Below are 27,084 nucleotides of genomic sequence, written 5' to 3' on the forward strand. Positions count from 1 at the left end.
TCTGCACTGCTCCCCGAGCTCTGCCCTACTCCCCCGATCTAACCACAGCTGCACTGCCAGCTCTGCCGCCAGCCCCTGCACGAGGAAGAGTCAGCCTGCGATCAGCTGATAGGAGAAAACGCTCATGTTATTAAACACTCCTGCCCGCCACTGGACTGGGAGATCCTGCAAACATCCTCTCTGGAGGAGAGACTCCAGCCAAGCCAGTATAGGCAAGTCCAGCCCAGCACAGGACAGGCTGGTTCCAGCCACATTGGGTTGAAGACCCCTCTGGCAACACCATCGAGAATACGCCTCCCAGTCCCAAGCTAACTTGGCATGTCCCCAGGCTCCTGGAAGCATCCAAAACCCACAGGTCCCTTCTACTTGGAAAGGGTGATGAGAGGCACAAGAAAGGCTGCAAAAATACCAGGAAACTTCCCCAAAAGAGAGCAAAGCCAGCAAAGGAGGCTCCTGATTGGATTTTTCTAGCTGTGGGTGCTCTTTCTCCAGCTCAGACAAGGGCAGCAAACATGTCCTGGATAACCGAAGGGATGAGGCAAAGCCAGATCCCAGGTGAGGAAGGCTTTCACCCTCTTCCTCATGGGAACCATCGTGCCTCCATCCCTTGGGTCTCAGCCCCAGTGCACAGGGAGGTCGGCGAGCTGGCTGTGGGCAAGGGCGGGGGAAGCCGTCCGCGTTGACTTTGGCAGTGCATTTGTCTACACTGTCTTAGCAATTTCATGTCCATAGATTAAATAACAGATCCCTGGCTCTGAGACAGGAAAGCCAGCTTTGCAGCAAAAGGTCTGGCCCCCACTACGCCAGTCTCCACCACAACCTCTGCCACCAACCCTGGGCATCTCACTTGGCCTTTGGCATGGCCATAATTACCTTGGCTGGCAGGGAGGGAGAGCTGGGGGTCCCAGGGATACTGGGAGACCACAGGGGCATCCTGGATTGAGGGATTTTGGCTGCAGGGGGTGCTTGCAGCAATGGGACAGGCACGAGTAGCCCCCCCCGGAGGCCTTGAGGCAGAGATCAGCCTCCATGACTGGTCGCACTTACCAGGGTGTCTACCTGCTTGGTGATGCTCTCCCCCGGGGATGGCTGCAGGCAGGAGGAAGGGGAGAGATAAAAAGGCAAGCAAGAGAGAAGGAGAGATTGAGAGACATGCACACAGAGCAGGGACCACAGCCAAAATTCCCCCCTAGCTATTTCTGGTCCTTCCTAGGAAATGCTCAATGGTCCCACTTCCTTCCTTGCCCACCAATATGTCCACTCTTCCTAAAGGCTGAGAATGCCTCAAAACCTAAGCACAGAGCTGGGGCGAAACTCAGGTACCAAGGATGCTGCCATCCTGCCTCCCAGCAGCCACCTCTCACACTCAACCAGTGTCGCAGATTGGGAGCACTCAGCTAAACCCTCAGCTTGCTCCATGATGGGCACCCAGTGCCCTCCACATCTCCAGGGTCCCAGATAGATCCTCCATGGTCAGACCCTACAGCCAGCAGGTAAACAATGGGGCAAGCCTGTGCAGTCCCATACCCAGCCTGGCCACTGGCCACCAGCAGGCTCACCTCCTCAAGATAAAACCGGCCCCACAGGGCCAGCAAAGGACCCTGACGGGAGCAGAACCAGGGTCTGAGATCTTCAAAGTAGGTACATTTAGTGACACGCCACTGGAGTCTACAGAGAGTTCTGAAACAGGGCTGGAGACAGGAATTAACTTCCTGAGGTTGGGGAGAGCATCTGGACCCCAAATACAGGGAGCAGAGGACAGACACCTCTGCCTGAGGATGGTGGTTGGGGTGCCTGAGGGTGGCACAGCAAAAGGACCCAGCTTGGTGGTTTATATGAGTCATGGGACCAGGAAGATGGAGGGAACCCCCAAAACCAGGCTCCTCCAGCCCTGGCAGCAGGGCCAGGGCAGACATTTCCAGACACGGGACAGGGCAAACCCCTTTTGATTTCCTCTCAAAGCCACAGTAACGGTCCCAGCTCGAAGCCAACATGTTTTTGCTGATGATAAGTGCCTGGGGAGGTTGGCAGGGGCGGCAGGGTGCAGGCAGAGATTAAACCTGGGGCAGATAACCACCACGGGGCCCCAGGGCAGGCAGCGTGCTCCACTCCCACCCCATCCCCTCACTCACTTGGGCTCTTGCGCTGCTCTGATGAGCTTGCAGGGGGTTGTCCCCTACACCCACCCACCTAGGGGTGAGACCTCTGCCCAGCCATGGGGTGCCCAGCCCAGGGCCCCCTGTGAGGCACAGACACTGCAAGCACTGCCAGGCTGCCGAGCCCGAGCTGAAACCCTGCCAGGGCCTCCTCTCCCCAGCGCCTGCCCCAGCAAGCCTTGGCACACTCTGGAGCAAAAAAAGAAGGGCGGCCACGCTGGCCCCAGGCTCTGCCAGTCTCCCTGCTGCCACGTGCCTGCTTTGCCTGCTGCCACAGGCATTGCCAGGCTGGGGATGGGGTAAGGGAGTTGCTTTGCTGGCAAGATGCTGCCTGGTGGGCACCATCGCGTCACACTTCCCAAACCTCTGGCTTGGACATGGCCCTGCTCCAGGTGACATCTCAGTGCCCTTGCTACTCCCAGAGCCTAGTCATGGCCTAGAGCAGTGTGGCAAAGGACTGTGGCTGCCTGTCCAGTGCCCCTGCACCCATCCTCCTCAGGACAGGGTGAACAGAGATGGCGCACCCAGCTGCTTTCCTGGTGTCCAGAGAGCACAGGGTGGGAAGGGCTGTGAGTCTCCCTGGCCCCAGCAGATCGTTAAAGGTCCTAAGGAGGGACAAAAGTAGATGGTGACAGTAACAAGAGCTGCAAACGCACAGCCTTGGGCGCCCTGAGCCAAAGGCACATCTGGTATAACCATCTCCGGGCGTGCAAGAAACCGCCCTGGCTGTGGCCAGGGAGGGAAGGCCCTCTGTACCGGGGGACCCTGGAGCCCTGGCTGGTCACGTCCCATCTGCCTCTCCCTCCCAGCAACCCTGCAAGTTCCTCTTCCCTGAAAGCTCCAACTCCAGGAGTCCCACGATGGCTGAGCTGCCCCAGTTTGTGCTGCTCAGATGTGGGATGGCCTGCAGTCAGCAATACTGGGGGACACAGCACCAAAATGGGGGGTGCCCTTACCCTCAGCTCAGGACCCCTTTGGTTTTGGCAGTGAAAGATTCACATCCTGAAGCCCCTGGGTAGAGAGAGCCCCACACCCAGCGCAGAACAGGGTGTCCAGTCCCATCTAGCATCCCCAGAGCCCCACTCATGGCTCACAGTGGGGTGTCACTTACCAACTCATAGTTGACAGTGGGGGAGCAGGGGGTCACAGCCTGCAAGGAAGCAGAAGAGAGCCAAGATTAGTTCCTGCAGCCCCCTGCACAGCATGGGGCATGGGAAAGGGCTGGGCTGCAGCATTCACCCCCCACCCACTCCCAAAGGCCCACCCAAGGGAGTGACAGGGTCACCCACAGCCGTTCCTGCCGTTCCAGGCAGGAGCCCAGGCAGCATCCCTAGGTCAAGGTTGGGCTTCCTGGGAATGGACTCAAGGCCATGGCAGAAGTGCCATTTATCCTTGGCCAGGGAGCCAGGACAGCCCCAGCCCAGCCCGGGTGGGCACGGCGGGCACGGCACAGCACAGCACAGCACAGAGTGGATGCCTGATGCCAAGAGCAGCTCCTGGAACAAACTGCAGCCTGGCCTCGTGAGCTCCTGCTGCCGCCAGCTGAACAGCCCGGCTATTGTTACCTTAATTACCAGCGGCAATTACTGACAATTAACCTTGGGTTTTGCGTGCACCCCAGTCCGCCGGGAAGCAGCAGCATGCCAGGGTGGGAGAGGCAGCGCCTCGTTGGTGCCGGGGCAGCGGGAAGAGGTGCTCCAGCCCTGTGTTGGCCCAGAGATGCCAACAGTAGCTGGAGGGTGTGATTAGGGACACTTTGACCTCTACAAACCCCACCACTGAGTCCCTAGGAGCGGTGACCACCCCCCCTTCAGCCATCCCCTGCCCCATGCCAGGATGGAGCCAAGACAGCAAACATCACCCAGGGGCTGATCCCCCACCATGGCAGCATGGGACCCCCTGCACCCCACTGAGTCTCTCCTGCCCTGGGCCATAAAAGAAGGATTTACCACAAGCACCCCATTTGGAGCACCCAAATCCCAGCCCATCCCAGACCCCACAGGGTGATGGCCAGTGCCTGCTCCCCTCCCCGGCTGCCAGCCTGCTCTCATCCCCTCTCGCTGTTTTTTTCAGGGGTTCCGCCTGCTCGTGCTCCCTTCCCCTGTGCATTATTATTATGATTTTATTCTAATGCAGAAACGCTTCCATAAAAGGCCCCTTTCCCTGCCCCGCGGCGCTGGCCCCGCGCCAGCCTCCCTGGAATGTTCTCCGGCAGCGAGCCGCTGCTGCTGCGGACGGAGCTGATGAGGGCTGTGCCGTACCCTGCACCGTGCCCCGCACGCTGCCACACTCTTTCCCTGGGGATGCTCAACCAAGGGCCCCTGGCCCCCACCCAGTCTCAGCTCCAAGGCCAGTGATGGGGGGAGATGCACAGCTCCCCCACCACAGGAATGCTGGTCCCACAGCCAGGTAGGGTTCATGCCCACCCCTCCTCTGCTGTCGGCATGAGGAAGTTTGCAGGCTACAAACGCTCCTCTGGCTGGAAAAGCAAGAAAACTGGGGTGCCTGTGGTTGTATTTCCCTGTCCTAGTGGATTCTCTGATGTCTATATGGGCTTGTGGTCACCCAACACCAGTCTTTCCATCCACAGGAGACACCAACCCAGGTTATATGGCACTCTCATCCCAGAAAGGCAGTTTTAGGAGGACTGCAGGAATGTAAAGCTGTTTTCAGCTACCATCCCTCTCTCAAGTTTGGCTCAAACGTGCCCCCAGTTCAAGGAGAAGAGGCAAGACCCTGACCCAGTCAACAGACCACTTCTTAGAATTCCAGCTCCTGACCTAGAGGTGCAGGAGCACCCCTCCTGCCCCATAGGACTGGCGAGAGTATCACTTCATACAGGACCGTGGCAAACCCCAGAACCGCCACCATCTCTGCCCTCAGGGATGCCTGCATCTCCCAGTGCAGGGGGTGGTGGGAAAGGCAGGGGGACCTGCACACCCCTGGTCCAGGCTTTGCCTTGCTGTGGCAGACACAGCAGCCTTTCTTCTCCCCCTCACCGGTGTTTGCATTCCTGCCGGCTGGCCCCCGCCGCTGCGACCCCGCCGCCCGGCAGCCCTGCCCAAGAATGCGAGGAACGAGGCGCAGCAGGGCTGCCGCCCACCCCACCAGCCCCCCACGGCCCCCCACCCGGCCCCCCAGGTCGCAGCCCCATCCCTTCCAGCAGCCACATCCCACAAGCTTCTGCCTTGAGACCCGAGTTTTGCCAAGCAGAAAAATCAGTTTCCCAGTGAACAAGACCCTGTGGCCACGAGTGATGGGATTCCCTGATGTCTCATAAAGGGTTGGGCACACCCTGCAGCCTTCCGCTGGAGAGTGGTGATGGGCTCCCTGACTCATCTCCAGCTGTCACTATACCTAGAGATACCTGATACCCTTTAGATGTCCAAGACCAGAATTAAACACCTGGCTGGCAAATCCCTGACAATCCCTAGCCATGCCACCACAGAGTATAGTAGCCCATGGGATCCCTCTTCCACCTAACCCTTCCAGCTGCAGCTCGGGGACTGACCTCTGCACCACATATTCCCAACAGGACTTCAGCACCATTTCACAAGCACTGAGCGAGGCTGGAGGAATGCAGATATCCACCACGTACCCAGGGATGAGACACCTCAGAGCCTTCTCCATGCTGCAACCCCCGCTCACACCTCCTTCCCTCAACACCTCCTTCCTGTCCCTCCTCCTCCCTCAGCAAAATAACCCTTGCACCCGTGGAGGTGCCCAGGGTCATTGCCAGGTCCTGCTCCAGCTCGAGCATCCCCATGAGTTGTAGCCTCAACCTGTAAGATGCCAGCAGGGCTAGGGGAAAACAAACCTCCATGGAGGGGCCCTGCGATTCAGGAACAGGCTGGATCAGTGCAGTAGTGGGCGCACTGGGGTCTCCCCAGCTGGGCTGCTGGAGCCGGGCAAGCGCTGGCCCATGGCCCACAGCATGGCCCGTCTGGCTGCCGGTGGGTGATCCAGGCCCATCTCTGACGCATATCCCTTCCTTTGGGTGGCGGTTTTTGTTTTTCCCTTCCCCAGGAGCTCCGATAAACATTCCGGAGCTGGCTGATATCCGGGCTGGTGCTGACCCTTACGATGCCGGGAGCAGATACAGCCACCTCAGCCCTCACACAGACCCCAGCACACCACAGACGCTTCCCATGGCCAGGCACTGAGATGCCAGCAAGCCTGCCCTGCTGGTGTGGTCAGAGTTGGAGACGTGCTGTCAAAAGGGACGCTCCAGCATCCTGGACCCTCCCAAAGTGAGCCAGCATCAGGCAGGCACAGCCCTCATTGCTCCACTACTCAGAAGGGATGTGGACCCCAAAAGAGGAAGCAAGGCACCCTACTCCCTCCAGCTCTGGTACAGGTTCCCCTGCCCAATCCACTCTGTGGGCTGGAAATGCAGTTGCCAAAGAGTGTAGTGACTCAGTGGCCAGATTGGCATTCCATGGGACAAGGCTGGGTAACATCAGGGCCAGCTCAGCCCATGTCACCCCACATCATGGAGTCCAACATCACCCCTCAAGGGACCAATTTCTCCCTAGCAAGTTCACCTCAGCTTTGTGCCAGTCTTGCCCCAGCTGGGCTGTTAATCACCTCCCCATGCCCCCCACGACTTTCTGCTCACCCCAAGACCCTGCCCCTGGTAAGCAGGGGCCCAGGGACAGCCATGGACCACAGCAACTCCCTCAGCCATCCCCAGGGCCCTTCCCCTACTTTCCAGTCCCTCCAGCCCTGACACAGCCACCAAGCCTTGCCAAGTCCCATCTTAGCCATGGTATGGGGCAGAGTGTGAGCCACCATCGGGAACCTCACAGCAGAAGACACTTTTAAGTGACAGGTTGGGACCAGCAAACTGGGGATGTTGGGGAACATTTTTCCCTCTCCAGCACCCCTGTTCCCCCCTTCCCTATGTGACAAGCCGCAGCATCCTTCCCCCCTATCAGGCATAAGGGACTATGGGGTCCAGGCTCTGGCCACCCCCCTGCCCTTCACAGGGGTCAGGTACCTCCTGCCTACACCATGTGCTGCCTGTTCCTGCCCTCACATTTTTTGCAGCTCTGGCAAAACTCCTGTTTATGCAATACGTCCCCGGTAGGAGGACGGCATGTTTCCATCCACGCCCCTGCCCTCCCCCCGCCCCACCGCCCCAGCTCCACCCTGCCCAGCACAGCCCCCGTGTGCCAGGAACAGGGCAGCCACGCAGAGCCCCAGCCCTCTGGCATGGGGGTCTCAGGGAGGAGGCAGCACCCCAGCACCACACAGCCCCTCTCTGACCCCACCAGCACTCAGGGGCTCTGCTGCTTTTGGGATTTCTCCCATCGGGTGGGGATAACTGGCAGATGCGCCGAAGGGCCAGGGAGCGGTTTGGCCAGTAGCTCAGGGTGAGTCATCTGGGCTGATGCTGGGGCACAGAGGTCTCACCGCTCCCAGGCTTCCCTCCGAGAATCCCCAGCCCTCCCTGCAGCTGGGCCAGGGACTGTCACTGTGCCACCCCCTCCATACCTGGATGCAGCCCCCATGCCAGGGCAGGTTGCTCTGTCCCTGCATTGCCCAAGAGATGCAGGGAGGATACCAGGGGGCAAAGAGCTATCCAGGGATGTTCCCTAAGCTGGGACAGATGCTATCTCCTCTGTCTCTTCCTCGGTATGTCCCCGAGGAGCCGCCCTGTGGCCCATCCCCGCCAGGAAGGCGGCAGCAAGATCAGGACAGAGGTTACCCGGTACATATAGCCCTGCAAATCAGGGATGAAATACCACAGAGGACACCAGCTGTTCCACCCCACAGTGGCCCTGGGGGCCACCACTGGCACCCCAAGGCACTCTGGGACCCATGGCACACTGGGAGCGTGATAGCTCCCAGCAGCCCATGGATGGCCTGGCCAGCAGCCCTGGCACAGGGACATGGGACAGGACAGGGAAAACAACATACAGGGAAACTTCAAGGGGTTGCGATGGAGGCAGCAGCACCAAAATAGCCCTGGTTTCAACCCAAATAAGGGCAGGTCCCGGCTTTGGGGTGGTTTGAGCAATCGGCCCCAGTGTTGCCAAGTGCAGACTAGGGGAAGGGGGAGAAAGTTGCATCCTTGAGCCTGTTTGGAAGGAAAAAGGGGTTTTCAGGGGTCAGGAGGGAGACAGAGGTGCCTCCATATAACCAGGACAGGGTCTGGCCCCACTCTGCCTGCAGGGACTGACTCGGCACAGGGCCGGCAACAGGCAGGGATATGCTGTGCTCCAGTGCCTAAAAAGGCAACATCTGGAGGCAGCAGGTCTGGATCCGGCCCCGCAGGCCAGCACGCGCCTGCCTGGCTCTGGCCCCACAGCCCCAGCCCTGTCCTGCTCTGCTCTGTCCTGCTCTGCCACCAGCACCCACTCATGGGTGCTGCCACCCCACTGTGGGGACACCCTTCACCCCAGTCCTGTGGGGACCCTACATCCAGCCTAAGGGAGAGCATGGGGTCACTGGCCCCCCGCACCAGAATCCCCCAAAGGAGAGTGCAGGGATCCCCCCACCCCCTCATCAACTCCCCAGAGCCAAACTGGGCAGCAGGATTGGCCAGGGAGCAGCTCTGGCACCAGGGATTGGCTGGCAACAGAGTAACAGTGGGACCACCTGGGACAGACTCTGCTGCAGGGGGGTTCACCAGGACTGGTCTGTGAACAGGTTGTTACATTGGGTTGGTCAGTGCATGGATTCTTACATGGGACTGGGCAGGAATTGGATTCTCAACTGAGGCTGGTAAGTGCATGGATTCTCACACAGGATTGGCCAGCACGTGGACTCCTACACGGGATTAGTTACTGCACAGATTCTCACACAGGACTGGCCAGCATATGGATTCCTACATGGGATTAGTTACTGCATACATAGGATTGGTCAATACATGGATTCTGACAGCTGACTGGTCAGAGCAGTGATTCCCATGCAGGACTGGCAAGAGCAGTGATTCCCATGCAGGATTGGTCAGAGCAGTGATTCCAGCACAGGACTGGCCAGTGCACAGATTCTCACATGAGACTGATCAGCACATGGATTCTGACATGGGATTGCTTGGAGCACGGTCATTCCTGTGGGATTGGCCAGCACACAGAACTGTCAGCAGTCTATGCCCCATCCTGAGCACAGTGTGATCCTGTCCCACAGATCCCCTCTGCCAGGCTGGTGGAACACCAGGCAAGCCCCTTTCCTGTGCACAGAGACCCTACTGCAGGTTTTGGGTCGCCTTAAAGCATCCGGGGCACCTGCCAGTGCCCACACGTCTGTGACCCACGTCAAAGGAGTGGTCAAGGTGCCAAAATAAACCTTGGCTGCTCCAAGGGATCTATGTCCCCACAGCACCAAGCCCACTCGTGAGGGAAAGGTCCAAAGCAGATGGAGATGGGGTCAGTGCTGTGTCCTCACCCTGAATATGCTGCCAGGAAACTGAAATGATGAGCAGCACCTCCAAAACTGGTGTTCCCCATCTGTAGTGTTGAAGAGGTGAGGGAATAGGAGGGGGAAGTGGACATGGAGCCACTTCCTCCTCCCCAGGGACTGTACTTGGGGCTGCTCTTTTCCCTGTGTCCCAATATGCAGTAGGGAAGCTTCAATGCTGATCAGGGGCTGCCAGCACTATGATGGGATGCCCTGGGTATGGGCTGCAAGAAGCCAGGGACCAGATAGTGGCAAAGAAAGCAGGAGAGTGGCCCAGGGCCAGAAGCAAATGGACCCCTCAAGTCGGAACCCCAAAAGTAAGCCCCAAGACTCAGCACCCTCCCCAGGGTGGGCAGCAGCCTCACAAAGCAGCACCCTGCTCTTCCTGAAACAGCAAGATCACTAATGAAGGGGCTTCGTTAGAAAGGGTGCAAGCTGGAGGCTCACTTTCTACAGATCCACTTTCCCTGGGGGTAGCTTCAGACTCCAGGCAGGATAAACGTTGTCCTCCCAGTGCCACCACACTGTGGGTACAAGAGGTGCCCGCTTGGTTGCCCCCCAAAACCACCCAACTCGAGGTGCCATGCGTACCCAGGGGGCGTAGCCACTGTCACCTCCTGTCCCTGCCAGCTGTCCCAGCACCCACACTGGGGTCACGGGTCCCACAACTGGGGCTGACGCCAGCGCTGAGTGGGCTCAGGCGCCCGGGAACGGAGCACTTCTCTTTTTTTTCTTGTTTTCCCCTTAAACTCAAGCGGGTTGATGCCTCCCTCGCTCGGCCGTTTCCTCTCCCAGAAGCACAGCCCAAAAACATCTGCGCCGGGACCTGCCCTGACGGAGTTAACCCTCTGCGGGCCCGGCGGCGCCGAGGGGCCGGGGATCCCTGCCGGGGGGGGAGGCGCGGGGGGGCTGGCACCCGCCGACACCTCGCCACTCATTAACTCGGGGTTTAACCATTGACGGTTCCGCGGCGGGACTGGGCAGGGGGGTTAACCCGTGGGCTGCCAGGGTGTCCCGGCCCAGGGGCTGCCCCCACCGTGCCCCCCCCCCGCCCGGGTGACAGGCGCCCAGCATCATCCCCTCGGCTGCGGGGCGGGAGCGGGGTGCCGGGGGCGGACCCCGGTTTCCCGCGCAGCCCTCGCTCCCCGGGGACGTGTCCCTACGCACTTCAGGGGAGGGGGGGGGGACGCAAACTCCAGCGCCTGTGTGTCCCCCTCGGGGGCACCCTGAGAGACACCGGCCCCGGTGAGGCGGGGAGAGGGGCACGGGGGGCACGGACCCCCCGGAGCCGCTCACAGGTCCTAGCCGGCAGCAAACCGGTCCTCACCCCCTCCCCAAATCATCCTCCCTGCGAGCACCGCATCGCCTCTTCCAAGGACCCCCGGCCCCCCCAGGCCCCCTCTGGTGACCGACAACTGCGGACCCCCCAACACGGGGGGGCAGCACCCCCCCAACCACGCGCCACCCCATCACCGCTCGGATATCACGCGTGGCCCCCGCCCCCTGGAGAGATGACACCGCCTGCAGCACCCCCCTCCTGCCCCGGGGGTCTGAGGACCCCTGTGCCCTCGCCGCCCCCCCGTACCTGGTTCATGACGCTCCCGAAATCCATCCGGGGTCTCGCCTGCCTACATCCGAGAGGGACGGCACCGCAGCCTCACCTGGCCCGGGGGGCGCGGGGGGCGGCCGGAGGGGCCGGGGGGGCAGGCGGGAGCCCGGCGTCGCCCGGGCGGGCAGGCGTGAAGGCAGACTGCAGGCAGAGCCCCCCTCCCTCCCCGGGCCAAGCCTGGAGAAGGAAGGAAGGAAGGAGGGAGGGAGGAGGGAGGGGAGGGAAGGAGGGGGAGAGCCGAAGGGTTTCGCTCCCCGCAAGCGGGACCCCGGCGATGGAGGGGCGCAGGGGGGTCCCGCCGGCTCCCCGCTCCCCTCCGCAGCCCCGGGGCGGCCGGGGGCTGGGGAGCCCGGGGGCGCCGGCCCCGGCCTTGGGGAGGAAGGGTGTCCCGGATGACTTTTTCCACCGCTCCCCTCCCTTCCCTCGCTTCTTCTCCCTCTTTCTTCTCCTCTTCCCTCTCTCCCCAGCTGCACGGCGCGCTCCAAGTCCGGCCCCGCACCGCTCCCCTCGCCTCCCCTAAAAACGCCCTTAAAGGCAACCGGGAACCTGACTCGAGCGGCTGGCCCTGGGGCGGGGGTGCCGGCAATTGGACAGACGACCCCCCCCAAAAAAAAAATTACCCCCCACACCTCCCCCACCTCCCCCTGCAAACTCCTCGCACCCCGTGCCGAGGGGCCACGGCGGGCGGCGGGCGCAGCGGGGTCGGGCCCTTATCACCCCGTGTGACGACACCGGCGTCCCTGTGCCCTTGGCGGGGGGGTGGCAGGGACCGGTGTGTGGGGCCCTTCTTGGGGCCTGCCTGGCACCCCCTGGCACAACTTGGTCTCCCCCTGCCACATGCGGGACAAAGTGCCCAATTAATGGTCCTCGGGTGTCCTGCACCCCCAGTGTTGAGGAGGACGTGAAGATTTATCAGCCCATCTCTCAACTAAAAACCAAAGCCAAAATGCTGGAAAAGCCCCGTCTGTCCTTCAGCATGTGGAGCCATGCCAGTCCCCCCTTGCCTGTCCCAAACCTGGAGTGTGCCCAGCATCCCCCTGGCTTTCCTCCCATCTCCCTTCCTCCTTCTTCCTCCTTCTCCTCCTCAGGGGCTGCATGTTTATGTATGGTGCCCCGGTCTCCCTGGCCATCCCTGGGGCAGCCCAGCCCCAGCCTTGCTGTACTCAAATGCAAGTGCCGGGAAAACACAGGGCAAAGAGGGGAAAGCCCACCAGCAGTGGCCCAGAGAGTGGCGAGCTGGCCAGGGAGGCAGCGAGCCAGGCACCCGGCCCAGTGCTGTTGACATTTTCTCACCCAACGCCTCCCCATTCCTGTTTGCGTTTCCGTCCTCAAGCCATGGGCTCAGCCAAAAGGCTGGAGCTGGCTCTGCCGGAGCAGTGAAGGACCCCAACACCCCTCCTACCTTGCTGTCCCCCTCAAAAGTCACCAGGGAGGGGTTTTTGGCAAACGGTTCTCCCTTTGGAACCTTCCAAAACTCCTGTAAGGGGCCCCATCCCTGCGAGTACACTCCGAGTCCAGGAGATCCTTCCCAGCCCCTCCATGCCTCAGTTTCCACAGCAGCCCAACAGTGCCATGGGATGGGAACACCAACAGGCACTGTGGAGCCTTCCCACTGCCAAGGACAAAGCGCCAGAGCCCCAACATCTCTGGAGAGTACCTCCTCACCCCCTTCCCAAGCAAGCACCAGCACCTCTGCCCTCCCCAGCACCCAAGGGCACAGGGCCAGATCCCAACAGCCACCACTCTAGGGACAAAACCCCATGGCCAGGATCCACTGACACCCCTAAACAAGTCCCACCAGCACAATAGCCCACAAAAAGCAGGCATCCCAAAAAGAGAGGAGTGCTCCAACTAGGATGGAGGGCCAATGAACATCCTGCACCAGCAGAACACAGCTCCAGACTCCAGCTCAGCTCCAGCACAGATCCCTGCACAGATCCCAGAGCCCCAGTTCCTTGGGGGGCGGCCACAGGATGGCTCCCAGGCCTGGGGAAACACCAACAGCAGAAGAGCTAGGGCCAGATGGGAAAGTATCAGCAACTGAACAGGATGGAAATGAGTGGGTGAGCGAAGGGCACTGATAGCACGTCCCTGTCCCATGAGGGCAATGACAGGAGCTGTCCCCTGAGGACATGACGTGTCTCGCTCACAGGACACAGCCAGAGAATTCCTGACAACATCTCTGAACTCCAGCCACCAAAATACCTCCCAGAGCCATTGGGTCAAAGTGCCAGTGGGAGCAGGTCCAGCAGTCAGCAAACTGGCTGCAGTGAGAGGGTCCTCCCAGGACGCCCAGACAAACCACCCCCCACGTAAACCAGCTCCTCCACAACCCAAAACAAACACTCTTGAGCATCACCACCACAGGTGTCAGCAGAAGAAGGGAGACCTGGGGACCAGAAACCCAGATGGGGGTCATCTCCGGAGATGAAAGCACACAGGAGATGAAGCTGCCATGTGGAGTCTGTAGAGCCTCTCTTGAGCCAGATCTTTCAGCTGTTTTGGGATCAGTACTGCTCCCTTGGAGGAAGCTGGGGGTTCCCAGGGTCCCAGCACCCTTCCGAGGATAGGTCCCAGGAGGGGTGACCATGGTGGGTGCAAACTGGTCTAGGAAAGGAAAAAATCATTGGGAAACGAGGCAGGCCTGGACCCTGCCTCCCACCATGGCAGGGCTCTGGGAAGCTGGATGCAGCTCTGGGAGCTGCCGAGGAGGGAGGCTGGTGGTCTCTGCCGCCCCAGCTGTCACCTCCCGTGCCAGCTCTGGCCAGTGCTCACCAGTGCAGTGAGTGTGGCCAGTCTCAGCATCCCATCTCCCCTGCCCACCCTCCCTTTGCAGCACCCGGAGGGTGCAGAGAAGGGCCCCAGCTCCTCTGAGCAGCCGAGCCGACCCCCTACAGGAGCTGAGAGGCCGAATATTTGGGCAGTGACGTAAAGAAGGGGAAAAAAGGAAAGAGGGAGGGGAAAAAAAACAGAACCCCCTCCAGGACCTGATGCATAAACACGACCTGGCACAGCACCGGGGCAGGGCTGATCCTCACAGCCCCCCATCCCAGTACCCTGGCTGAGCCCATGCCAGGGTCAAGGACACATTCCTGTACTACTCCTCCCTCCCCCCCTCCCCACTGTTGTGGAGACCGGGGTGTTGTTAATTACCTGTCCCAAAGCACCGAGGAGGTGGCTTTGAACGGGGCATCGGGGAGAGAGACCACAGGGGCAGCTCCTGTGTGACCGGTATGTCACCCTCTCCACGGCACCAGGAGGAGGCAGAGTGGCTGGGGTGATGAGCAGGGACCAGACAGCCACAAGTTCCATAGCAAGAGCCTGCCACAGCTGGGACAGGGACGTCCCCTCCTTGCCGTCCCTGTTCCTGGCACAGCCACGGGGAGCCCGCAATACACCGCCTGGCCATGCCCCCCAACACTGCCTGTACCCTTGACCATGGCATGGCTGCAGGGTGCCCACTAGTGCAAGTCAAGCCTGCTCAGAAGCCTGCCTCAGTTTCCCCTCCTGGTTCTGACTTGCTTCACAAGCAGGGGGTATCCCCAGCACCAGCTGAGGGGTAGCACGTCCCCTTCACCACCACCACACACTCTGCCTCCCCCCACCACCAAGGGCTCGTCAACACTGCGGGCACTGGGAGCGATTGCTCTGTCCAGGACATGCCTCGCTGCCCGGCCCTGGCCCTGCTCCAGCCCCTGGTTTAATGATGGACAAACCCGCCCCCCTGGAGTCCCATCACAGGGGGCACTTGAAAAACAAACCAGGCCTGGCATGGGGCCAGCAGGGATGGATGGCACTGAGCTGGGAGCACATGCATGTGACTCCTCGCCTGTGGGCGAGCACACGTGCACACAGATGGATGTTCTTGCAAGCACATGCATTTCCCTGCAGCTCATGAGCTCGTGCATGCAACTGTGAGCACCCACGATCATGCACACACAGTCACATGCACATGTTCACATACACGGACACACATGTACTCACACACGAGGCCCAGCAGCCTGGCATGGCTCCAATGCATGCTGCTAGTTCCCCAGGAAGAGACACTGGGGGACAAGGCAGCCCCTAGACCCCTTGGCCCTGTGCTAAGTGATGTGCCTCAGTTTCCCCCCTTGGCACAGACCAGCACTCCTAGGACCAGTGGTTCCTGGTGTGGTGAGCAGGGCAGGCTGGAGCCTCGCCAGGCTCCAGGGCTGGCACAGACGCCATTTCCCAGAACCAACCGCCAGCAATCGCCAGCCGATTCGGCAGCCAAACACCAGAGCACTCCTTGTTCCCCAGCCAAACCATGTGTCATAGGGCCAGCTCCCACTACAGGGAGCAGGATCATCCCCCGTCTTTTCTCAGACTCTCCAAGCAGCATCATGGCAAAAGTGCAGCTGCAATCAGAGCAAGGGCATCCCAAGGGATGGGGACACCCACAAGACGTCCCTTGATATGGGACACGCCTGCATGGCACCACTTCCCGGAGCACATTCGGGTTCATCCCTCCATCCTGGCCAGGAGAGCAGTGTCACCACCAGATCCTGGCTGTGCCACTACCAGCACATGCCAACACATAGGCTCACCCACACCTGACCACAGCCACGGAAAGCACTGCACCCCACACCATGTTCCCTGCCTCCAGCCACCTCCAGGCAGGGCTGTGTGACTCAGTTTCCCCACTTTTCAAAGGAAGTTACACCCCCCTTGCTTTGAGCAGGCAGTTTCGATGCAAGGAGGGAGGGAAGGGGGGCAGGCTGTGTGGGATCACATTGTCCATCCATTTGACCGCCCCTCTCAGAGAGAGGGAGGGAGGTTTGCTAAGCAAGGAAAAATCCCTGAGCGGAGGCGCCAGGCGCAAGAAGGGCCTTACATGGGCATGGGAACAGCATCGTGCCTCCCCAGCTGATGTGTGTGTGGCTGTCCCGGCCCCCCCATAGGCGGGCATCCCGCCAGCATTACTGCCACCACAGGGCAGTGGGTCCCACCACTGTCCTCCCAGCGTCCTCTGGGCAGGGTGGAAACCCCAGGGGTACAGGTCACTGCAAGGGCACAGGCCCTTCCCACCCTGGGACAGCTCTGCCTGCTCACTGCCTTCTCAGGGATATGGCACTCACTAGCACCTGAAAACCTCCCTGGTGTCCCCACATACACCCCAGTGCTCCCCTCCCCATATCCCCATCACACTTAAGGTACCCCCTGGCAACCCCAGACTAGTCACCTCCAGTACAACCCTTCACACCCCACCCACACTCCCATCTCTCCCCTCTCCCCACCTCCCCCATATCCAGTCCACTTCAGGTTTGTAAGTGGGGGCTTTCCCCCAGGCTGGGCCAGGAGGCAGATAACTGGCAGCCAGCCATGCTGGGGGGCAGAACAAGGAGCTGGAGCAGGTCCCAAGGGGTAAATATGGGGATCAAAGAGAAGACACTGCCAATAGCATGGTGGGGCAGATTCCAGGGCCAGGAGACACCAGAGCTGGGGGACACCAGGACCTTGGCAGCATATCCAGGTCAGGAAAAGGAAGCATTCTGGGGTGAAGCTGCCAGCACTTTGGGAAGAATCCATCTTCCCTCTCCAAAGTATCCTGGAGGTGCAGGAGTTAAACATGAGGGACTTCAGGTATACAAGAGGCTGTTTTTGCTCCATGCCAAGCCCCCTCCCCACACGCACCCTCCCCAGAGACCCTATGATAACAAGCCGGCCTGTGAGTCAGCTGGCCACTTGCCCGGCCGGAGGAGCCCCTCCCTGGGCGCTGGCCCAAAGGAGCTCTGCAGAAGGCCCCTGGCCCTGGCCCCATGCACATTCCCCCCCAGCAGCACACCCCTCAGCTAGCTGGCCCCACCGAGGGGGCTCCAGCTTCCAGCGAGCGTGGGAAGGGTGATGGAGGCTAATGAAATACAGCCGGCCGCGGAAGTGAGCCATGGGCTGCTCCTGCGCACAGGCTGTCCAGATGCTGGGACCCTGGCATAAACCCCCTCTTGGTGCACAAACCCCTCTCAGACATCAGAGAATCCCCACCGGGTGCACACCCAGATACACACGCTTCCCGACACTCCCTCCTGCCTGGAAACCACTGGCAGATGCTCCCTGCCACTGCCTGCTGTATTGCGGTCATGCCCTCACCACACGTCCCTCTCACCTCTCCCCACAGCACCCCAGCAAAGCCACCTCCTCTGGTGTCAGCCCCTGGCATCTTTGGCACATGCTTCCCACGGTGGCACAGGGTCCTGAGATGGCCCAGAGCTGACACAGGGTCCTGGGACTGGCACAGACCTGCCGAGCCTCCCACCCACCTTTGCCCTGCCTGCTCTGGGCCCAGGATGCCGGGTTGACCCCAGGATACCCCACAGCCCCCACCTCCCCCAACACCCCAGCCAGGGCTCGGTGCCAGGGCTGCTCCCAGCGCCTGCCCTGCACCGCCACCCATCACCCTGCAAAGCCCAATGTGTGCTTGGCCCCTGGCACAGCCCCCACTTTTCCTCTCCCTCCCTGCCCAGCCGGGCACAGGCACAGGCACGGGCAGAGGCATGTCCCAGCCTACGCTGTCTGCCCGGGGCATGCCAACCTCTTCCCGCCCAAGATGCCAGCCCCAGAGACAGCTGGCACACATGCCTCCCCAGGGATTCAGGAACGCGCAGCCTCCCCTGCCCCGGCAGCACCATGGTGGGCACTGTGCCCACCTCCAGCTCCCTGGAGAACCTGGGTTGCTGTAGGGTCCCCCTCCACCGCCGGCGCAGCAGCTGGACCAACAGACACTACTGGGCATCCTTGGCTCCACTGCCTCCTGCCAGCAAGATCCGCCCCCGGCTGGGTATCAGGAGAGATTCTCAGCCTGTATGTGTGCTGCTGACAGTGCCTGGCTGCGGCGCATGGCACCCACGTGCAGCAGCACTCACCCTGGAAAAGGGCACCCCGCTCCAGGCACTGGGGCACGGATCCCCGCAGGCCCTTTCTCAGAAGGGCTGCACCCTAAAACCCAGCCTCATACACAGACACGCATGTGCCATCACGGGCCAGGCAGAAGGATGGCACTGCCAGCCTCACCCACCAATGACACCAGTGCCACCATGACCATCCCACAGTCACCAGCCCATCTGGGTGCCCATCCGATGGGGTCAGCTGGCACAGACCATGGCATTACCTCTCCGAGTCCCCCATACCCCTTCAGCAGGGGAGAGGTGCACCTCAGGGCACTGGCCTTACCTTAGCTTGGCACTTGGTGTGGCAGGAGAGCTTGCAGCCTGTGGGAGGGAGAGGGGAGAGGTTAGTGGGAACAGGAGAGGAAGCACTGCCACGGGGTAGCCTGTGGGCACCCCACATACAGGGCAGGAAAAAGGTAGCACTCCATGCTGCAGGACAGAGTGCACCTCGGCATTGCGCACAAGCTGCTGGGACATGAACACGCTCACAGGGATACTCACACCTTGCACACCTGTGCACACATTCTGGGCACAGCATGGGTGGCACCAGCATGGCGCAGCACCACGTGCACACAGGATGCAGCACTCGGGCACACACCCATGGGAACACAAGCCATCCCCCCCGTGCCAACATGCCAACGAGTGTGCATATGTGCAAGCCCCAGAGCCCAGGGGTTAATGGCACAGAGGGAGACCATGCACAGACTTCACACATACACCAGCATGTACAAGAGCACCACAGGGGTGCTGCCAGTGCCTGTGCCCCCTCCCTGCTTCCCGTGCACTGATGTTGCACGCTCACACCCACACCCCGCGGAGAGAACACAGGCACACAGGCAGTGCAGGTGTGTGTTTGCTGCTGCTGGGGACACACGCTTATACAAGGCACCACTGTGGTGCCTGGGCAGCCCTGAAAAGCCACGTGTCCCATCCCCTGGAGACATGAAGGTTCCCATGCAACATGATCCAGGCCATGGCCGCACCCCAGGCACTGTCCCCTCTTGGGGCTGTTTCCTGCAGCACAGGAAGCTACATTGTTCCCATTTCCTCCGTCCGCCCCTCACACGGGGCTCGACGACACCACACACGTGCGAGGGCCCACAGCCCCGCCTGTGAGCCACTGGGTGCCACGGGCCGCCAGCACAGCTGAGGGGGTGAGCACCCACACATGCACACAGACCCACATCTGGTGGCAGTTGCACACTCACTGGACATGCATGCAGCTGATATATGGCTACATACATGTGTGACATCTAAGTGGCTCCATGGGCCACCCTTGCCTCCCAGCCGCCTTCCCGCCTGCAAAGGCACCACACGTACTCTTGCACATACATGCACACATGTGCACACAGGTTGGCACAGGCACATGTTCCACCTTCACATCCTCGTGCACGTAGCTGTGCATACAGGCAGCACACACACCCCTGATGTCCTGACCCCCTGGCATGTCACTTTGCACACGTACGTGCCCACGCTCCCGGCTCACCTCGGCAGGTGCTGCCCTGGCGCGTGATGGCCTGCCGGCAGATCCCGCATGCCTTCACCTTCTTGAAGCTCGTCATCTTGAAGGTGTGTGCTGGAGGGGCTTCCAGGTCCTCGGGCTGGGGGGACATGGGGCTTCGTCAGTGGGAACAAAGAGGCACCAAGACCCAGGTACTGAGCTCTGCCCTGCCTGTTTCCCCTGGGCAGGGGTCGATCTCCACCCGGCCGGGATGCGTGGGGCGGGGGGTCAAGGCTCGTGCCCTGGGAGAGGGGGGACACTGCGGTGGCCCCTTTAAATAGTCTCTGCCGCCCCCTGGCGGTGCGTGCCCGTGTGTGTGTGTGTGTGTGTGTGTGTGTGTGTCTGTGTGTCTGTGTGTCTGTGTGTCTGTGTGTGTGTACACGTGTGTTTGTGTGTGTGAGTGTGTACACGTGTGTGTGTGTGTGTGTACGTGTACGTGTACGTGTGTGTGTGTGTACGTGTGTGTGTACGTGTACGTGTACGTGTGTATGTGTGTGTGTGTACGTGTGTGTGTATGTGTGTGTGTGCGTACAGCCTCTGTGTGTACAGTCTGTGTGTGTGTGTGTACAGTGTGTGTGTGTGTACAGTCTCTGTGTCTACAGTCTGTCTGTGTGTGTACAGTGTGTGTACAGTGTGTGTGTGCAGTATGTGTATGTGTGTATGTGAGTGTGTGTGCATATGTACCTATGTGTGTATGTGCAGTGTGTGTGTGCACTGTGTGTGCACAGGCATGTGTGTGCAGTGTGTGTGTATGCACAGATGTCTATGTGTGTGCACAGATGTGTGCACAGACGTGTGTGCACAGATTGTATGCACAGATGTGCACATGCACACATGCACACATCTCTGTGTGTACGTACACATGTGTGTGCACGGGGATGTGCACATGTGTGTACGTGCACATACGTGTGTGCATGTGTGCACAGGTGTGTGTGTGCGCATACATGTGTGTAGGTGTGCATATACACGTGTGTGTGCATGTGCACAGACGTGTGCACACGTGTCTCCCTGCATGTCGGTACATCTCTGCGTGTCCCTGTGAATACGTGCTGTGCACAAGCATTTCTGTGAGCACAAGTGTGTATGTCTGCACACATAGATGGTGAAGATGCTTGTATGCACATATTCACGTGCAAACTCGTGTGCACATGAACACATGCGAATTGCACATATATAAATATGTCCATGCACGGATATATTTTCATGGATGTGTTTGAGTATGCAGATATGTGCATAAACATGCATGTGCACACCCAGGTATGTGTGGGTGCTGCCAGAAGGGGGCCCACACAGGGGGTGTCTCACTGTCATGCTGTGTTTTGGAGTACACGCCAGGCAGCATGTGCTGGAGTGTCTCATGCCAGGGTGTAAAGGGGGTGCAGAGCCCCCTGAGTGTGAGCAGTTGTGCCCACCCTGCCTGGCAGAGCCCACAGCAAAGGGAAGCCAATGCCATGAGTGTGACTGAGTGCAGAATGGATCCAACTGTGTGCAGGTGCCAGGGTGTGTGTGCATGCATGTGTGTGTTCACGCAGAGGGGCTGAGGGCAGGAGGGGAGGGGGGTCTGGCACAGCTGCAGGCAGCCAGTGCCCCTCCCGGCCTCCCACTTGACTGTTTTCAGGGGGAGCACCCCCTGGCAGCACGCCAGCCCTGCCCACCCACCCACTGCTAGATGAAGACGTGAGCCCCTGTAAATCCGCCTTTTCATGCCAAGACTAATGAGATTAAGCAGAGGCCCAGCGCCCCCCCCTTGCCCAGGCGCCCTGCTCTCCTCCAGCCCACTGCACCAGAGCCAAGAGGGGCAGTGCCAAAGCGCTGGGGTGCCAGATGCCTCCTCACAAACCTCTGTGCCTCAGTTTCCCCAGTGCACACATGGACAGGCAGACAAGCCCTGTATGTGTTACACCCACATGTGTGCACACACCCTGGGGGCTGTGAAGGTGCTGTGTGTGTGACACATGGTGTGTGTGTCATGGCACTGCATCCATACACACACCTACGAGCGTGTAAGAGTGTGCAAACGTGTGCAAGAGTGCAGTTCCCCGCCGGACACAGCAGCAGCAGCTGCATGGGCAGATTTCCATATTTCCATACGCAGATCCATGTGCCATCGTGTGCACACTTGCACAGGTTTGTTCACGTATGTGCAAGCCCCTCTTCCCTGGGCACTTGCTCCAACAGGGCCACTCGCTGGTGGTCCCTCAGCAGCCCCCAGAGCTAGTGCCACCCTAAGGGGCACAGAAGGCCGGGTGTACACACACACACATGCGTGTGCCCAGGCGTGTCGTCACCCACCCAGCAGCTATGGGAAAAGCTCCCCTGGGCCAGGGGCTCCCACGCCGCAGTTGCTGGGTGACAGTGAGGCCTAATGATGCCATGAGCTCGTTTGCATATGCAAAGCAGCATCATTGCTGCAGGGTGCCCCGGGAAGAGGCCTTGCCCCCCGCTCCCAGGGTTCCGATGGGATGCCCGGGGATGCCAATGCGTCTCCTATGCACATAGCCCCCACTCTGCTCTGGTCCCCATGGGCCTGCTTCATTAACAGCAATTATCCTCGCTAGGGAAAGAGCTGACCCTTCGATTCCCACCCCTGCAGAGCCCCTTCTGCTTGTCTTGTTGCCAACACAATCGCCATGCCGGAGGGGATGTCGATGCAGCACCCAGCTTTGCACTCCCCACCCCCCTGCTGCTGGAGAGGCACCCTGCCCACCCAGTGCCAGCCAGGGAACCAGCCCATCCCACAAAACAAACCTGCCCCAGCTCCATACTGGAAGGATCCCTGTTAGCCTCCTTGGCCCCAAGGCTGGGAACTGTTGGGGGGATGCAGGGGATGGGGCTGCAGGACTTCTCGGGAATGTCACCTGGGTACCCAGCAATGGGTACCCACCTCCAGGGGCCAAGCACCTACACTGTGCAGGGGTGGGGATGCAAAGGCATCCCTGGCCACAGGTCCCCCAACACGCAGACCCAAGGAGGCTGGAAGGGGAGCCAGGTGTCCTGGGCTGGAAGAGGCACCGGTTAGAGATGCCAAATTAATCAGGAGCTGGAAGGTCTGGGTTCATTGCCCAACACTGCAGAGAAGTGCAGTGACTGGGGGGGACCTGGGACACCCAGTTCCACTGAGGCTGCAAAGCCAGAGTGGGTGGGGGGCATCAGGACACCTGGGGCCAACCCTGTAGGCTCAGGTCCACCCAGCGCTTTGCACCCCGCTGGGTCGTGGGGCCCAGCTTGCCTCGGTGACTGGAGAGGATGCAGAGTCCCAAAACCCCAGAACTAACTGGATTCTCCCGGTTTTCCCAGTTTCCATCCACTTCAGCGGGGTAGCAGAGCCTCTGCCCCGGGGAATGGCCGGGCCCCGGCCAGTAACGCAGGCTGGGCGTCGTGGGGGATCAGCCCCCCACCCTCTCCAACCCCGCAACCCTTCCACAGACCCTCCCACAGCCTAGTGTCCCTGTCCCGCATCCCATACCGGTCCCCCCTTCGTGCACCCCCCAACCCACTGCCCAGCGCCGCCGCTCTCCCAGGCTCGGTCTCGCCCCGCACTCCACAGTCCCCGGGGCTCCTCCCGGCCCCTCTCCCGGTCCGGTCCCCCCAGCCCCACCCCGATGTCCGGCCGTCCCTGCCGGTCTCCGCTCGGTCCCGGTCCCGGTCCAGTCCTGCCCGTTCCCCCTGCTCCAGTCCACTCGTCCCGGTGCAAACGCCCCCGCTCGGTGCCGCTCCCCTCGCATCCAGTCCCATCCACCGCCAGCAACCGGGACCAGCCCCGCTCCGGGACCCCGGCGCCGAGACCCCGCCGCGCTGCTGTCCTGCTCCCCCCGGCGCCCCTCGGTGCCCCCCGGTGCGGGCCGTACCCAGAGCAGGCAGGAGAGGCACAGCCCGGTCATGCTGCCCGCGGCGCGGCCCCGGCCGGCCGAGCCCCCCGGCCCCTCGCTCCGCCCGCCCGCCCCGCCCCGGCCCCACACCGCCCCTCCGGCCGGGGGGAGAACGGGGGCGGCAAACCACCCCCCGGACCCCCGCAGCGCCCCAACAGAGTTGGCCCGGGGGCGATCAGGACCCCCCCACCAACGCCAGCAGAAAGGCTGCGGGACTGGGGGGGGGGGGCGGAATGGGGCTGTGCGTGTCCCAGGCCCCCTCTCCCGCACTCACACACATTTGGGATCCATTTCCTCCGCTGACCGAGGGACACCCGCCACCCACGTCACCCCCCTCCCTTCTCCGGCCTCCAGCGGGTCCTGCGGCGGGATGTACCCCCCCCATTCTCATCCCCAGCCGTGTCCCCTGGGTGGTCCCGGGATGGGAGACGGGGAGGGATCGGCGGACATCCATGCGCGGAGCTGGGGGGCCTCAGCGAGGGGAGACAACCTCCAGGCGGGACGGAAAGCAGCTTGGCAGTCCGCGGCCCTGACAGGGATGGATTTGGCAGGGGGATGCTCCAGCCCCTCCTGGGGGGCTTAGCCGGGTGGCACACGGTCCCCCCTCTCTCTCCACCAGCACGGACTCTGGCTCCAGCCTGGAAACTTGTGCTCAGCTGGCCGTGACCATGAGGGTGTGAGTCAGGGTGCAGGACGTGCCAGGGGGAAGGACACGCCGGGCAGGACAAGCCACCGCTAACACAGGGAACTGGACATGGAGGGGATGTGGGCACTATAATGCCCCCCCTCCCTGTGCCTCAGTTTCCCATCTGTATGCTACATACAGCCACCGGCTCAGAGAGAAAGGGCAGAGCGGGACAAGGGGGCTGCCCTCCCCAGAGACTGGGATTGCATCTGACCCCCTCAAAGCACAGCATCCCCTCCCCTATCCCATGCCCTCCACCTCTACCCCACTTTGCTATGCCTTCCTGCCCACCCCGTACTCGAGGAACCCCTGTGGAGATGTGACAGCTGGGACAGGGGAGAAGTAGGGGACAGCACCTCCTACCCCTCCATGCCAGCTAGGGGCAGAGGGAGGCTGTGAGGAACGATCCTACTCACAGCACCAAACAAGCAGGGAGCACCATCCATGCGCACCCCACCCCATCATTACAGCCCTCATTAATCAGCCTTGTTACTGCCCACAAATAAAAACCCCAGTGGAGAGGAGTGTCCCCACACACCCCCCATAAATCATCTCCTCCCATTCACTGCCAGAACAATCCCAGGCCCCTCAGAAGGGCAGGGACAAGGGTCATGGGACAGGGACAGAGTGGCTGCAGGGACACTGCTCGTAAACATCATTTAAGGATCGTTTTCTCAGCAGGGAGATGCAGACAGGGGCACTTAGCACAGGGACCCCTCGTGGGTACTACTGGTGCAGGCAGGTACTCCCAGTGCAGGGCCAGCCTTGGCAGGACTTCTCTGTGTCTCCCCTCCTGGGGTCATCCTGTCCCCAAGGCCCCCACACCCACTTCCAGCAGAGCTGTCCCCACACTGCCCTTGGGTGCACAGGGCATACACACACATCACACACACCCCTATGTACATGCCAGGGCACACTCAAGTACACCACACACACAGCCCATACCACATGTGGTGGGTGGGCCTCCCTGTGTGTAGGTGCCTGTTGGCACAGGAAGGACTGGGGAACACCCCTCTAACAGCTCACACAACGTAAAGCCTCACTGCTACTGCCCCCAGCACACACACGCGTGCTAGAGGACACACACCCCGCAACAGCCCCCCAGATACCTGCTATGCACCCACACCCACGTCAGCTACAGTTCACTCTCACCTTAGCCCCATCTGCATGCTTGTGAACACACATGCACAAGCATACATGTGTGTTACAGCCCCCCATGAGTCCCTGTTCTCACACCCACATCAAGGACACATGGACACAGGGATGGGCATGGGACTGCACAACCACCACCCTACACCTCACCAGTGCCTCCCACCCACCCATAGCCCTGAGCATCCCCCTGTACTCCCATCAGCTCACGATCCTGCGTTCCTGACACACGCTGGTGTCCCCAAGCAGCCAGAGGCCTCTCTCTCCTCCAGGCTGGGTGCCTACCCTGGCACATACTGGACTGTCACCAGCCTGCAGTGACTCCCCCAGACACTGCCCTGGCGGTGGCTTTGGCACCAGCTTTTCTGGCACAGTGCAGCTGGAGTGTCCCATGCCGTTCCGCCAGGCACAGGGCAGCTTCCCAAAGGTTGAGGAACCAAGTGAGGGTGGCGCATTGGGAGTCCTCACACTCCAACAGCTTCTCCCCTCCCTGCCTCAGTTTCCACAGCATGGGTGGCAGAACAGGATGAGTCCCCACACCAGGTGCTGCATGGGCACGAGAATCCCCTATGCAGGGCGGTCCTTTGGCACATGGATACCACACACACCAGGTACTGATGGGCATACCTACACCCAGGTGACCCCACAGGACCCCCTCATGTTGGGCACGTTTTTGGGTACAGGGAGCCCACACTGACTGAGTGAGTACTTTATGAGTATGGTGTTCCCCAGTACCAAGTGCTTACAGGTACAGAGATCTCCCACACTGGGCACTTTATGGGCACAGGGATCTCTCGTGCTAGGTATTTTATGGGCTTTGGGGTCCCCTCCCATGGGGCACAGTGCCCCCACTGTGGATTCAGTAGGGACACAGGGACACCCCCTGCCTACATGTTCTCTCTGTAAGGGCACAGGGATCCCAGCAGATCCCTTTGCATGAAAGGCTGTACAGCAGATCCCCTCCAGTCAGGCATTGCAGGGGCCCGCGGGTGTGGGTTATGGGAAGCGAGGGTCACAGTGGCACGCTGGGGGGGGGGGGGGGGGCACAAGGAGAGACAAAGGACATGCCCTGCACCTAGCATGCATATGCAGGGTTTAACCCTCCGCTGCCCGCAGCAGGCAGGGCCAGCGGCAGCCCGTACCCCCACCCCCCGCAGTCCCCGGACCCCGCCCCAGCCCCGTGTCCCCCGCAGCCCCTAACCCTAACTCCGTAACCGGCGGTGCCCGCTTACCTCCCGGCGGCGACGGGCGCGGAGGGGCAGGAGGCAGGACACCAAGGACTTCCCCCAGCCAACCAAGGTGGCAAAGCACCAGTTCAGCCGGGTCATGGTGCCCCTGCTCGGGGCTCACCTGGCGGGGGGAGGGTGCAGGGGCCGACCCCTGCCCAGGGCACGCTCGGGGGGGCTGTCGAACCCAGCCCTGTCCCCCCGCCCCCACCGGCCGCAACAAGCTCCGGTGTCCGGGCAGTGCCCCGGAGGTGTCCGGGCGCGGGCACGGGGCTGTGCGACGGTGATGCACTGGGGGGCTGCGGTCCCACCGGGCCCGGTCCCCCCCGCCGGTCCCCCAGCGTCGCCTGCGCGTTGGCAGCCAGGCAGGGAGCACCGTGCCCGCCCCTGTCCTGCAGTGCTTGGGTGGGAGCCAGCTCCGACACGCTCCCCCTCCTCCCCTCCTCCCACTCCTCCTTCTCTTCCTCCTCCTCCCTCTCCTTCGCCCGCACACGGGGCTCGGGGCTTGGCACCCCCGGGACTCACCCGCCTGTCCTCCGGGCACGGCATCCGCTGGGGTGAATGCCAGACCCTAACAGTG

At 61.2% G+C, this 27,084-nt stretch overlaps 1 protein-coding gene across 7 annotated transcripts in view; it reads right to left on the bottom strand.

Annotated features, from left to right (window-relative positions):
* The window catches only part of TNS1 (tensin 1), a 69,405-nt gene extending 42,799 nt beyond the window's left edge, over positions 1-26,606 (bottom strand). For 3 of the 7 annotated variants that reach the window (XM_039381819.1, XM_027734707.2, XM_027734706.2), the window contains exons 1-5: positions 26,511-26,605; positions 19,561-19,675; positions 18,358-18,395; positions 3,268-3,306; positions 1,048-1,089 (exon numbers count right to left, since the gene is read on the bottom strand). In XM_039381819.1, coding sequence (XP_039237753.1) covers positions 1,048-1,089; positions 3,268-3,306; positions 18,358-18,395; positions 19,561-19,636 — 195 coding nt within the window. In that variant the 5' untranslated portion in view covers positions 19,637-19,675; positions 26,511-26,605. Of the gene's footprint in view, positions 1-1,047; positions 1,100-3,267; positions 3,307-11,145; positions 11,649-18,357; positions 18,396-19,560; positions 19,676-26,510 lie in introns of those variants that run through there. The other 4 variants (XM_039381816.1, XM_039381817.1, XM_039381818.1 and 1 more) reach the window with 4 other exon arrangements.
* Between the last annotated feature and the right edge of the window lie 478 nt (positions 26,607-27,084).

This window comes from Pipra filicauda, unplaced genomic scaffold (assembly GCF_003945595.2).
Source record: "Pipra filicauda isolate LSUMZ 115617 unplaced genomic scaffold, ASM394559v2 scaffold241_size1546129_pilon, whole genome shotgun sequence".
In the NCBI taxonomy this organism is placed as follows: domain Eukaryota; kingdom Metazoa; phylum Chordata; class Aves; order Passeriformes; family Pipridae; genus Pipra; species Pipra filicauda.